This window comes from Diaporthe citri (genome assembly GCF_014595645.1).
Source record: "Diaporthe citri strain NFHF-8-4 chromosome Unknown scaffold_11, whole genome shotgun sequence".
In the NCBI taxonomy this organism is placed as follows: Eukaryota; Fungi; Ascomycota; class Sordariomycetes; order Diaporthales; family Diaporthaceae; genus Diaporthe; species Diaporthe citri.
The window spans coordinates 661,520-674,569 of record NW_025064856.1 but is presented as its reverse complement, the minus strand read 5'-3'; the positions used below and the strand labels follow the sequence as shown (position 1 = coordinate 674,569).

At 53.7% G+C, this 13,050-nt stretch overlaps 4 protein-coding genes across 4 annotated transcripts; 3 read left to right on the top strand and 1 right to left on the bottom strand.

Annotated features, from left to right (window-relative positions):
• Positions 1-815: 815 nt before the first annotated feature.
• Positions 816-2,216, top strand: INS49_003969 (uncharacterized protein; the record flags this gene model as incomplete). Its single annotated transcript, XM_043164759.1, has 2 exons — positions 816-1,158; positions 1,213-2,216. The coding sequence occupies 2 exons, from the start codon at positions 816-818 to the stop codon at positions 2,214-2,216; spliced, it is 1,347 nt and encodes a 448-aa protein (XP_043018409.1).
• Positions 2,217-6,057: 3,841 nt separating this feature from the next.
• INS49_003968 (uncharacterized protein) lies at positions 6,058-7,303 on the bottom strand (the record flags this gene model as incomplete). The annotated part of the gene is made up of 2 exons (XM_043164758.1): positions 6,058-6,387; positions 6,599-7,303. 2 exons carry the CDS (start codon positions 7,301-7,303, stop codon positions 6,058-6,060), a joined length of 1,035 nt encoding a protein of 344 aa, XP_043018408.1.
• A 615-nt stretch (positions 7,304-7,918) lies between these two features.
• INS49_003967 (uncharacterized protein) lies at positions 7,919-10,033 on the top strand (the record flags this gene model as incomplete). The annotated part of the gene is made up of 2 exons (XM_043164757.1): positions 7,919-9,286; positions 9,347-10,033. The coding sequence occupies 2 exons, from the start codon at positions 7,919-7,921 to the stop codon at positions 10,031-10,033; spliced, it is 2,055 nt and encodes a 684-aa protein (XP_043018407.1).
• A 1,056-nt stretch (positions 10,034-11,089) lies between these two features.
• INS49_003966 (uncharacterized protein) lies at positions 11,090-12,304 on the top strand (the record flags this gene model as incomplete). Its single annotated transcript, XM_043164756.1, has 2 exons — positions 11,090-11,771; positions 11,862-12,304. 2 exons carry the CDS (start codon positions 11,090-11,092, stop codon positions 12,302-12,304), a joined length of 1,125 nt encoding a protein of 374 aa, XP_043018406.1.
• Positions 12,305-13,050: the final 746 nt, after the last annotated feature.

The window sequence follows — 13,050 nt, the reverse complement described above, 5'->3', positions numbered from 1 at the left end:
CATGTCTGAGCATCCAGCGATGCTCATTTCCGTCAGTCGCGCACTGATTGACGGGGCTGCGTACGTCGACCTGCGCGTCAGCTCTGCGTACTACGGAGTAGTTCTGTGCTCTGCCCGCTGTGGGGCTGAGAGCCCTCGGTGGAACTTTCGGACAGATCTCGCGCCTGAACGCAGCCAAGATCCGCCCACCCTTCTCTTTGCGTACGCCAACCTAGTACAAAAAAATGGCTGCAAACGCTAACAAAAACATTGTACATCTCGGATCTTGACTAAGGTTATCCCGCCATTTTCCAAGGTTTGCAGCTCTTTGCGTCCTCTGCACCCTCTGCACCCTCTGCGCGAATAGCAGCCCTTTGCGCGAATAGCAAAAAGCAGCATTCTGCGTAAATAGCAGCCTTCTGCGGTGATCACGGCGGGGATGAGGCGATTGGCGGGGTAATCTTAGTCAGAATCCGAGGTATACCTGCATTATAGTGGTGAATGCACCTATTTTCTTGTACTGAGTGGGCGGTACCTGGAAGCTGGGTGGGCGGACCTTGGCTGCCCTGAACGTCGCGAGTGGCAGGTCGTGCAGGCCCCACATCAGGAAACGGCGGGGTGGATACCCATGTCAGTTTTGCCGTTCCGTTTGTGGCGTGTCCCCAAACAGGGCCGATCCACGCCTGCGTCAGTAGGGGGCTATGCTCAGGCACTTTAGCCGCCGCTGGCGTGGTGTATGGCGCGTCCCCTGCTTGGTACTCGCGTCTCCGCGCTGTTAAGTCTGCGCAAATTTTCTCTCCTCCCAACCGCATTCCAAGTCACGTCCTTGACTGAGTATGGCCGCCCAGCGGCTGCCACCAACCGATGAGCTCATCACTGCTCTCATGAAATCACTTGTGGAGCCCTGCCCTGTGACAGACAAAGCCCCAAGAGGATTCGATAACAAATTCGAACGAGCTTGTGCCAGTATTCAGCGTAACGTCTTCCTAGACGCAGGGGTTCAGGCATTTTTTGCATATGTTCGAGCCGAGCCTGGGGTTCAGACGGCCGTTGAACGGCTACCACATACGGCGGCTGAAGTCGTAGCACGTCGCCTTTGCAGCGTCAAGCCCCATCCATCTGTGGAAGCCCTCATTCATCACATTTTCCACGACGCCCATCGTGGCAAAAAACGCTGCAGTGAGTGTCAACACCAACCCAGATCGATCGATTGAGTCCACTGACGGCTTTTAGAGATACTCCGGGAATCGAACTACCCTGGCCCGGACGAGCCGGCGACCGCTTCGGCGTCCAGCCCCCAGGGCAGCGCAGATGCAGGCCAACCACACGACCCCGGCGAGCAACCCATGAACAATCGCGTACAACAGAGAACCTCGCCTGGGAGCACTGCCTCGGTCCACATGCAGGACGCCGGCGAACCAGCACCCATCAACAATCACGGAGAACAAAGTACCTCCTCTGGTAGCGCACCTTCGGTCCAAATGCAGGACCCCAGCGAGCCACAACCAGCGAGCAACTATGGACGGTGGGGTAACCTCGGACGCCAGCTTCCCCCGATCACCAATGTTCATCCCAACTCCAGCTTACCGCCACTAGCAGCCAATGCGGGTCCAGGCATGAGTCTGCCCCCTTTGATGGGCAGCATACAGAGGGATACCCGACAACCGACCTCCCCACGCCACTCCCAGGACATGACAGAGCTACCTGCGGCCACAGCGGCAACCGAGATGGATGTGGACCAACATTCGTTGGTCTTCCCTGATGCGAAGAACGTTCCCTTCCTTCTCCCTCATGACACCTGTGCAGCAGTGGTCAAGAAAGGTGCAGGAGCAGCCATTCGGGTGGTCTTCGGAGATACAGTTTCGCATCTAGAGATCGATCTCTATGCGAACAGAATAATACACTTGGCCAGAGATCTATTCGAGGCTCGTTTGGAAACGGAGGACGACAGGTTTTGTGCCAGAGTCAGTGGTGACTCGGTCGCATTTTTCGAAGGGTACACGCTTGTTGGGGCAGACCGTCCATATGCCGAACGCTTTCTTGGTGGGGTCTTTGATCTCATCAAAGAGGATTCCCTATACATCCAGGGGAAGGCGGAACGTAATTGCCGCCTCATCTCTCTGCACATCAAAGGCAACACCAAAGATTCAGGCTGTCTGAAGGTCGAAGGCACCACACATACAATATCGCTCATAGCTAGACGGTTCTGGCCGGACTTTTCACTTCCAACCTCTTGATAACTCGGTATCACTCAATGCATGTGAAGCCGCATCTCCTCAAGGGCGACTTCCTCGCGCCGTACCCGTGGGGCTTGAACAGCACACCACCCTTTCGGACGTAAAACTGTTGCAACTTACTGACAAAGATGACGTGAAGGGTGTCGCCCATTGCCTTCCAATATTCCAAGAACCGCAAAATTTGGGGCTCTTTTATTGCAGCGTGCCGATCGCGAGTGAAGAGATCAAGGTTCAGGAGACTCGTCGCCGCATTTCATTTGCAGACCAACTCTACAGCACTCTCTGCATTGTCCCTCCCTTGGTGGGTCTCATTTCTTCTGCAACCAAATTGAACCCTTCTTGGATACACTTGCCAACCTAGCTGAAGCAGCAGTTGCCCAGGTGATGGGATCCGCCTGGGTGTCTGATCGCGTGGCATCTTGTAGTATGCGTACGGCGTTGCGTGACTTCCTTGGCCCTTTGGAAGTCAGAAGGATTTATCCGGTCTTCAAAGCCGGGCAGCCGGAACTCCAGGTCGTCGGCGCAAGCGTCGCGACGACACACCAGATTGACCACAGGGGCGTTTGGGGTACAAGAGGCGGTTTGGAAGCGATTGCCGCAAGAATCGAGAGTGGGTAAGGTTGGCTCCACTTTCCAGCAATAGGTTGCTGCTTCTTACCTGCCCAGGTGATTTGTGGAGAAAGCAACCCATCTAGACTCATGTATTGTGATCAGATCAAGAACGAAACCAGCTAGACTCATGCCACACAATAGTGAAAGCGGTGAAACGAGGGTTGCCTCGAAAATCGCGAAAACCCAGCCGGTCAGGTGAAGATTCGTTGGCCATGGATGCATGACAGGGATCAGCCGGGGTGTGCGTAGGACATGCGCTGGCTACCGTTGGTGATCACAAATGACAAATGTGATTCGCTGCGACGAGCAGTATCCTTGCTCCGCAAAAGAATTTGTTTGTCAAGATGCGCCAAACGGGATCACGCGGTGACGGGGCGCACGCCAACCTTGTTATGGAGAACTGCAGGCGGCGCCGCTCTTGACGACACTTGCTGACCGGTGTGGAGTAACTGAGCCAGGCTTTTGCGGGAGGACTTTTTGCGCACAGTCCGGGTGGGACATCCACTAGCTTTTACGCAAAGTCTCCACAAGTCTTTGTTCAGCTGGGTCGACAGCTTGCGCTCCACACTTTCTGCGAGAAACGTTGGCACGGCGGGCGCCTTGGCCCCCAAGTTTGCTTGCTTCCTGGCCACCCTGGCGCTCTGCCAGCGAACAAACCGGTCGAATCCCGGCCCACAGAGGATTCGGCCCCTAATGATGCGGGCCTGTCGCGCTGGTGACGTGGTGAAGCACATCGGGGCCGCAAAGCCAAAATTGGAGTACGACCAGTTTGCGTACGCGGGACGCGCCCACGAGTCAAGCGACTGGGTCAGACATGGGCACGATGCAAGCTGATGGTGTCGGCGCGCGTCTCTGGGGCCGCGAGCATTTGTACACAGTACAATCCGCATGGCATGTACTACCTGTCTTTCTGCCGCAATTTGGTCGACCAGTAGGATGATGAGCCGGGCAAATGCCCTGGTGTAGGCAGTCGTAGTGTCAGTCCGACGGAGAATAACCCGTGCAACACATTCATCTCAGGCTCTGGGCATGCATGCTGGGGTTGCTCAGTTGGTCACCTTCAAAGATGCTGGACTGGCACCGATGCCCCCAAGCCGGCAGGCTGTGCTGGAGAAATCAGAAGCGGTGTGACGCTGAATTTTAACCATCCCATCTCAGGCTAGTAACGACTGCCAATCATTGGCGCTTGGAATGTGAACTTGGACGGCAAGGCAGGGGTGTTAATTGTCATGTTGCAGACCACCACACAGGTTGATCTTCAGAATCAAATAGGCAGCAGCAGCAGCAGCAGCAGCAGCAAACTGGGGAGCATTCAGGCAGGAACTTGAGCAGGAAGACAAGAAACAACAATGCAGAAACGCGGCGAAGAACGGGCCGAAATAGCCAGAGGATGCAGATATAACTGACTTCGTGGCTATATAAGTCTTCGCGCGTTGCAATACCAGTCTATCACCTGTCAGCAAACAATCTCCCCTATTTCAGCAGCGGTTCCATCACATGACAAGGGCATCATCCAGAATCCTCATTCTCTCTCTTATGGCTTCATCAGACGATCTCCCCTCTTCGGACACTGATTCTACGACTACCATTGAATATCAAATTGAAAAAGAGCTCGAGATCAGGAGAGAACTACAGGAGACGATATCTCTCGAAGAGTTGATCTCATTACAGTCCTGTAATGACGTTCTCGACAGGAACCAGAACATATTCTTCAAGCCTATAAAAGAAAAGTTTGCTGTGCGAAATGAAGGTGGAGGAGCAAGGGGGCAAGGCCGTGATTTGATGCGCCTACTTACCCCCAAAGGAAGTTTTGGGGTATCATTTTCAGTTCCAATTGACGTATGTTGTATCAAACTTGAAGAAGAACACAAGATTCGAAGCCATGGGAGCATCCGTCTCAGGCTAGCTAGGGAAAATGGTTCAGACAAAACAACTTTGAAGAACTTGAACGATGAGATGCTGTCTGTCAAGAGGGTGGAGACTGGCAAGCAGGCTGAGGCAGACATCGGCCCGAATGGCAAGGTGGACTTATCACCTGGATGCTGGGAGCTTTCTATCATGAAGGAAAACAAAATGTCCGGTGAAAGGGACAAGGTATCTGTTCAGATGTATACTGGTAGATGGTTTGATGCCTTCTTGAGTCGTCTTAGGGAAGGACATGAGGCTGCATTTGATTCAGGTAGTTGATGCTCTTGTGAGTTGGGGCAAACGAAATGCTTGGACTTAGTACAGATCAACATGTGCTGTAATGAATGGCTTTGGTTTTCCTTGATCATACGTCCCGCCATTACATGTCTGCCTCTATCTAGGTGCCACCATAGGTGCCCGCCTGCTCGTGTCACTCACTCATCCTGATTTGCAAACCATACATTCTTGGAAGTGGCCTCGTGCTTACCTCACCTACCGGTAATTTCAGCACATTTAGCTGAGGATTAGTGTCCTGGTTAAGGCTGCGATGATGGTCAGAAGCAATGCTTAAGTATACTATTTGAACAAGCCCCAGCCATCCGCCACAAAATACAAACCTCCAGAAAACAGGCGAGTATCTCTACAGCGGTTGGCTGCCAAAGCTTGAAGCCCTTAACGTGCCATTAGGTGAGAGGTGTGGTTTGTGCCTGTAGCCTTGACAATAGCGTGGGCGCTAAGGCTGGGTCTTCGCTGAATGCATGATATAACAGGCCCACTCATCGTCTCTCAAGTGGTGGTGAGTATCAACTTTGCACTGGGAGTTCGCGAGTTCGAAGACTAAACAAATCGTGATTTACTTAGTAGTCAAGCCTTCTAGTTGATGTACCTTGAATGCTTTCATATACAGAGAATTCCAATCTGCCAATCCAGCCCTGCCATGATAACGACTATGCTTCCAAGCCCTGAGCACTCTACGTTCCACCATGGCCATGCTACTGCCTCCGACCCTGTCTGATTAGTGACTATGCCTGGTAGGTCTAGACAGGTATGTCCTATCGGCGGCGTCTTGAGCGCGGATATCCTTTTATCTGAATTTCCAATTGGCGCCTAACCCAGCAGCATGCGGAGCGGGGTAGTAGGGGGGTTGGGCTGGGGGTCATCTAACAGTTCCTAGCAAGCCGGAATTTTGATGTGTGGTGCGCCCGGGAAGCTGTTGGGATTAGGCGCTGCCCAAGTCAATCAACCACTCTTGCTTGTCTTGTTTTGACCTGGTAGTTGCTCAGCAGTCTGCCCCCGTCTGCTTTCCTTGGAGTTGCTGCCATCACCAGACGCGCCTTGCCCTTATGGTCAAGCTCATAGAAGGCCCGTGGATCCGGGATGTAGCGTGACGCAGGTTTCTTTGCATTGCAAGTATGCGCATGGGCCTGGCGTCGTTTGGCGGGAGGGTCATGCTGTCCTCCGCCTTGTCGAGGATCGGTGTCGGTGGCATTGTGCACGATTCTGTGCCCTGCTTCCATGTCCCCCTCCCTTTTGTTTGTGTCCGGAGATGCCAAACAGGACTGACGCCGCCGCCCTCTTCCCACATTGGCGGGCTGAGGAGTGCACGCGTTGTCGCGTTGTTCAGAGGAATCGTTGCTGTTGGCTCCACGGGCTGCGGTTCTCAGTGGGGCGGGGGAAGCAGTCGGAGTAACAGTCGTGGTAGGCGGCAGCTCACCCGAGCTGGGGCGCTGGGGCACTGGGAGCTGGTTTCCCCGAGCTCGCCTGACATGGCTCGAGCTCGGCCTCCGAGGTGATGTGGACGAGGGCGTCCTCCCTGGCTCAACCGCGTGCTCTTCAAAGCGTGCCTTTTTCGAAGGACGCACCCCATCTTTGTCTTCTTCTTCGTCAGCGCCAAGGCTGCCAGCTGCGGGTGTAGTGGATGATCTCTTTCGCTTTCGGTAAGTGGTTGTTGCGTTGGCAATGCCTGATGTTTGCCTCTCCCTTGTTGTCGGAGGGCCGGAAAGCGCCTTCGATGGGACATCGGTGGACAGGCAGCTGACTCCGTTGAAGGTGTTCGAGCTCGAGGTTGACGATGCCTCGGATCGGGTCGTCAAGGACTCGTCGTGAAGGTTGCTGGCAGAGACTGCGGTGTTGGACGACGGAGTAGAATCGCGGAGAAAGCCAGCGAAAAATCGGGCAAAGGCGTCGAGCGACTTGGAACGGTAGATATGCATAGCATGGCCCCAGTGTCTGGTTGCCTCTATCTGGTTCGGATTGCAGGCGAGATCTTCGAATGTTCGCATCATCATGTCGATTAGTTCTTTCCGCCTCGCCTCCAGCCGATCTTTAAGCATATCGAAGAATTCTGTGCGGTCATCGGTAATTGATGCAATGTGTGATGTTTCAAGACGGAAGGCATCGCGGTCAAGGATAGGGATGACCATCATGTTGAACCGTCTTGGGAGAGTCGTAAATACGTCGTCAAGGTCCATCTCGAACTTCTCGGCTTCCCAGCGGTGGTCAGGATGCTCGCAAAAGTAGTCGGTGGGTGGCGGCCGGAAGATCCCCAGGTCGTCCATATCGTGCATGAAAATAGAAGTCGGTGCTTGTGTCCTTGGGGTGGCGTACAGATTGGTCTGAAGAGAGATGCTCACAGTCCTCGAAAAGGCATGAACGGGTAGCTGAGCTTTGGTGTCTGAGGTAACCGGAAGTTTGCCAGCGGCGGTTTTGCAACTGTGGCTCCTCGTCCCACTTCGGTGCCCCGATACCTAGGCAGCTACTAGGCGCCTGGGACTGCGCCCCCTGTCCCTGCAATCGCGGGACCGGCCTGCCAGTGTACTGTACCCTGTACAGTAACCGCCAGCTCCCCGTCACACCGTCTACATCTGATCACACCTAAGTCCCCTGCCTCGCCTGCGTTCGAGCGTCGCAGTGGGGCGCGAATTGTGCACGCAGAGAGTGTGCAGCTAGGTCTGAAGGTGAAGACCGATGAGAGCAGAGCGGGGCGTTTAAAGACGATGTCCACACGGTATCCCGCCGAGAGAGCACCTGGCACTCTCTCAAGCTATTCTTTCCCTGTCAATCCTTATAAGTACCCTCACCCCTATACGTCTCCTGACCGCTGATAATCATTTTAGGACCGTGTTTCTATGCCATACTTCCTTCCTCTATATCCTCCTCTTGCAACTGGATTCTCTTCGCCGATGTCTACCTCAATGCGCGCCCGTACGTCATGCAAGAGGCCAGACGCTCTCAACCCGATAAATACGCAAGGGGGTGGGTATGAGACTACCTCTTCTCCTACTCAGCTAAAGCGAGGTGTCGTTCCAAGCAACTACAAAGAGGACAGGGAAGACAACGTTTCGTTCAGCGAGTCGCATTTTGCTCAGCTACAAGAGCAAGAAATCACCAACAACTACCTACCCCCAGGCAATGGCAAAGAAAATACGGAGGACAATGTTTCCTCCAGCAACTCGCGCGACAGAGAGGAGAATGTCTCCTCCAGCGAATCGCGACACAGGGAGGAGAACGTCTCTGTTACCGATTCGCTTCACGCTTATTTGCAAGAGCAAGAAATCATCAACAACTACCTACCCCCAGGCAATGGCAAAGAGGATAGGGATGAGACCCTCTCCTTCGGCGAGTCACCTGACCCTACCAAAAAGGAGGATGTCCAAGAGGTCACCCAGTCCCACATTTCCGCCCAGAAAATCGCGGGGATTCACAGCCTACAACAGGAGCGGCTACCGGAGCTGAGGGTGCTCTTCCAGCAGCCTGATGATCATGATGTGTGCATCAAAGTCACTGCTGCGGAACCCTCTGAGGTTTGGCTGGACGATCAGAGTATGGGATTCGGACCCCGCGATCGGGTGGTCGGTGCAACTCAGGGCATTCTCGGAGCAAGGTGCGTCTTGGAAGCCCGTCGCATCAAGGCCACCATGTTCTTCGTTCCGTTGAAGGATGACATGGTCCTTTACAATGAAACGAATCGTACACTTTCCCTTGAAAGCGTGCCCAAAGGCTTCGATGTACGCGATATACCGCCAAAAGAATATGAATTTGCCTACCCCGGATTTTGGCGACTCTATGATAACGAAACCTCCGTCGAGTTCCTACTCCGACCGTGCCGCTACCGCCTCCTTCTGACAGAGAATTTCAGCAAAAGAACGGCCAGGGAACTTTTGTCGCCCCCTGAAAGGGAAATGCTTTCAACTCGGGCTGCTACGACAAGAGCTACTGAAGCCCCTGCGGCTCGCGGCCAGAAGACAATGGTCCGAAGGTGCTTGGCCAATGTCGATCTTTTGAACAGAACCGGGCTCGCCAAAGACCAGACTCTTAACGTGGTGAACGGAGTCACAGGCCAGAGGGAATACTCTATTACGCTCATCAACCGGTACAGAAAGATTTCAAACCAAGTGGATGTTTTCAAGGCGATCTGGGCCCGGGAGGGTTCCGAGCCGATGGCAGTCGCTGTCAAGGTTCACAAGATAACCTCCGCTCGGCCATATGATGCCGCCGCCGCTATTAAGGGCTGGGAGCGAGAACTCGAGGCACACAAGGATCTTCACCATGTCAGTTCCCCCCGGATTTGAAGCCGATTCCAGGTCGACTCAGCTAACGAGAACCGGTAGCCGTGTATCGCCAAGCTCATCTCTTTCGATTCTCGCCTGCTCGCTCTGATCGTAGAAGACCAAGCTCTGCACGATCTTTCTGCCCCTTACTGGTGCCTCCGCGACGGGTCGTCTGCGCTATGGTTCGGAGGCGACATCGACGATGCCTGCCGCATCGCTGCGGACGTCTCCAGCGCATTGGAGTACCTCGACGAGCAAGGCATCGTCCACAACGACATCAAACCGGCAAATATCATTTACGGCGGAGCAAGTGCTGAAGTTGGGGCCAGGGCTGGTGCCCTCCTCATTGACTTTGGTCTTTCAAGAGTGATGAAGGACCAAAATGAGGATTTGGGTGGTGGATCACCATGTTACATGGCGCCTGAGTGGATGAGTGGACGCAGGGATCCGCCAGCGGATGTCTACTCCTTGGGTGTTGTCATGCTCTATCTCCTGCGTTCATTTCCTCTCCCGAAAAAGGAGAACGATTGGAACCTCCTGGAGGCCCGGAGGAAGGAACCCGGCGCAGTGGAAGCTATGAAAAATTGGCTCGCTCACGTTAGAGAGACAAGCGACGGTCTCCAACGCCCTGTGAGGAGTGAGAAGGAGACTAGACTCCGGCGACTCGTGGTCAAGATGCTGCAGCCCAAAAGTGACCGGATCTCCGTGCGTGACCTAGTTAAGGAGACTTGTGAGTGGAGGGTTTGATTTTAGGACCCTGCGGCTGGGTGGAATGGAACTCGGTCAGCTTTCTAGATTCCCACCGAATGGATGTTATTAGTGATCTCCCTGATGGGCTTCAGCACTGTGCCGCATGTGAGAGACCTGTGAGACCCCTCACTTCCCCACATACAACAACAGATTTCACACTTGCCCCTGTGCCGCCAAGGAGTGCGCAAGTGTGGGCCAGTGCGCAGGCGTTGCGCAATAGGCGGTCCGCTGGAAGCGGTGTGTGCAGCTGCAGCAAGAAGTGGGGCGCGCGATGACACGGCTTACTTGGAAGACCAAGGCAGGGGCCTGAAAGTGGGCTGATGTTCACAGTCTTTGCGCAAGGGGTGGTCTGGGCTGGTGGCGGTGTGCGCAGCTGCGGTGAGAGTGGGGTGCGCAATGATACGGATTACTTGGAAGAGCAAGGGAGGGCCTGCAAGTAGGCTGATGTGCGGCACAATTTGGTGGTTGCCTGAGCCCAGGGACTTGCAGATGACCTGTACTGTTATGCAGATAATAGAGGCATGATGTGGCTCCCCGGATTCCACTTCCCTATTGAGCTGCCTATAGTGGAGCACCGTGAGAAGCAGGGCGTATAGCGACTGGCTTCGAATATTCCGTTCTATTTTGGGGGTTGCTCGTTTTCTCCTGTTTGATATATAGCAGGCTGAGTTTTCTGTTCTCTCCAACTTTCTTGTCGTTACTCTCAATGTTTTCTTCTAAGATAACTGAAATCTCACTCCTCAGTCTGTTTTGATGCATCAGGTTGCATAGAAGAGAACCAAACGCAGAACGACGTTTAATATGGTGACAACATGTTTTCAGAAAACACTTGAAGCCAAGCGGGAGGCGAATACTAAATGCTTACTTTACTCGCTCCCACCAGAACTCCTCCTTACCATTTGTCAATTGCTTGGGCTGTCCCTCGAAAAGAAAATCATCCACCTCTTCCTTCGTCGCCAGCCCGCGCTGTGTGCAAGGACCCACCGCCGCCGGTGCAGCTGGGGCCGCAACTTCCCTGAAAGAGTCTGGAGATATACCAGCCCTGGTGTGACAATGGTCTGGCACCTGATGCAAGCCTCTGGGTATCTCCGGAACTTCGTCCGACCCGTGTACATGGCCCACACCGTACATCTCATTTGTGTACACCAGCTCTTTGCCTACCACCAAAGTCCGTTCTGTAATAGCGAGCTTGAACGACTCCGTCATTTGACCAGAATTTACGTCGACGATCTGTCCACCTCGCTAGCGCCTCTGGTGAAGTATGGCTTCTACCAGATGAGAATCGAGGTCGACATCCAAGAGAGAGGGCGTATTTCCTCGCGCGTGCGAAAATCCGAGGGCAATCTATTCCGTCTGATTCAACTGAGCGGTGAATTCCGGGTGGACTCATTGCTCCAACGTGTCAAGGACCTTTGGCTGGATCTGAGAGGAGATATCCGCCTGATCCCAGACCCGCGGTATTTTGCGGCACACCCGGATCTAAGCGACCTAATGATTGAGTTGGAGGAACTAAGGCTGCGGTCGCATGGAGGGCTCTACGTCCTTTTGCTGCCGAGGCGGAACGTTAAGAACGAAATCACGGGTATCCACGAAATAGCGGTTGATAATCTGGCTCATCATTGTTGGAGGAAGGGTGTTCGGCTGGGACGGATCCAAAAAGTCTTATATCGGAAAGAGTTTAAAAGTAACCGCCACATGCACTTCGACGTTATCCCGACCAAGGAGTTTATAGCGAGTGGGTGTGATTTATGGGAAGTCGGGATTGGAGTAAGGTGGTTAAATAGGTCTGCCAAGGAGCCAGTTTGGCTAAGGATATTCCCGGCAGTTGGAGCAGATGTAGAGGAAGATGGGTTTGAGTGGAGAGACAGTGGCGGGGCGGAGGATAGGGATTGGAAGCCCACCAGTATAGATCAAGGGGCAGGTAGCGAGGGACGTGAGAGCGAGGACAGTGATGCTGATGATGTCGTTGATTGGAAACGAGAGAAATTGAGAAGACACGCCCGGGAAGTGGACATAAACGTCTGGGAGGCCAAGGCGCATGAGTGGTACAACGGGTTCGATGAGGATGCTGCCTGGAAGGGTGAGGCCGAGGAGGATGCTGCGTGGAAGAGCTTGCAAAACATGGTGGCCAACGGTGGAGAGTATAAAGAAAATGAGAGTAACCTGGTAACCTCTCGAGCGGTTTTAGAGGCTGAGAGCAGAATCTGGCTACCCACACTCCTGAGGAAAAGTTATGGGGGCGTAGGACTGGAAGTGTCGACCTTGTAATTATTCATAGACATTTCTGTATTACACAGCTTGCCTTGAATCGATCTGCTGTGAGGGAGTTGGCTTTACATGCGCGGATGGACTACGCTCGACCAGCGGAGGTGAGGGAGCGCTCAGAGAGGTGCCAACATGCCTCTATTGCTAGCTTCAATTTGCTGCCGCTGGCTAAGGTTTTCAGAATTACCGTCCGTCCCAGGGAGAGAATAATTGGTGTAACCACGGGCCAGCTGTTTATCACGTGCTATCTAGGTTCAATGTCACATCTTCACCGTGTTCCATTTAGGGACGAAAACATGAGCTTTGGGGCGAAAGATGCATCTATGTATAATTCAATCCAACACGATAGGGTTCTGGAAGCTTGAACCGGTAACACGAGTCTCTAAGTCCTTTACCCAGGCGTCACATTCCCACCTGACCCAATAGTGTAGCAAATCTCGCCACTCTGATAGCGGCTCTGTCAGGTTTACATATACAACCATGCCTCCATTGGCCCGTACGGTCCTGGCGAATTGCTTAGCGACCCTCTTTGAACCGTCAGTTTTCAGACTGGTGCCTAGGATCAAGAGTAAGTCCGGCCCCGCGGATTGGTCCTCGCTGATCAATTTACCGATGACCTCGCCATGTGGGTGATCTTGTTGCCCAATCCGGATGAAATCCGGCAGAAGCAAGCCCACTCGTAAGCGGCGCTTCCCTGCCCACTCTCTCCTGCTGGACCTGTGCGTGCAGTGTGGACAAGGCAGATCTTC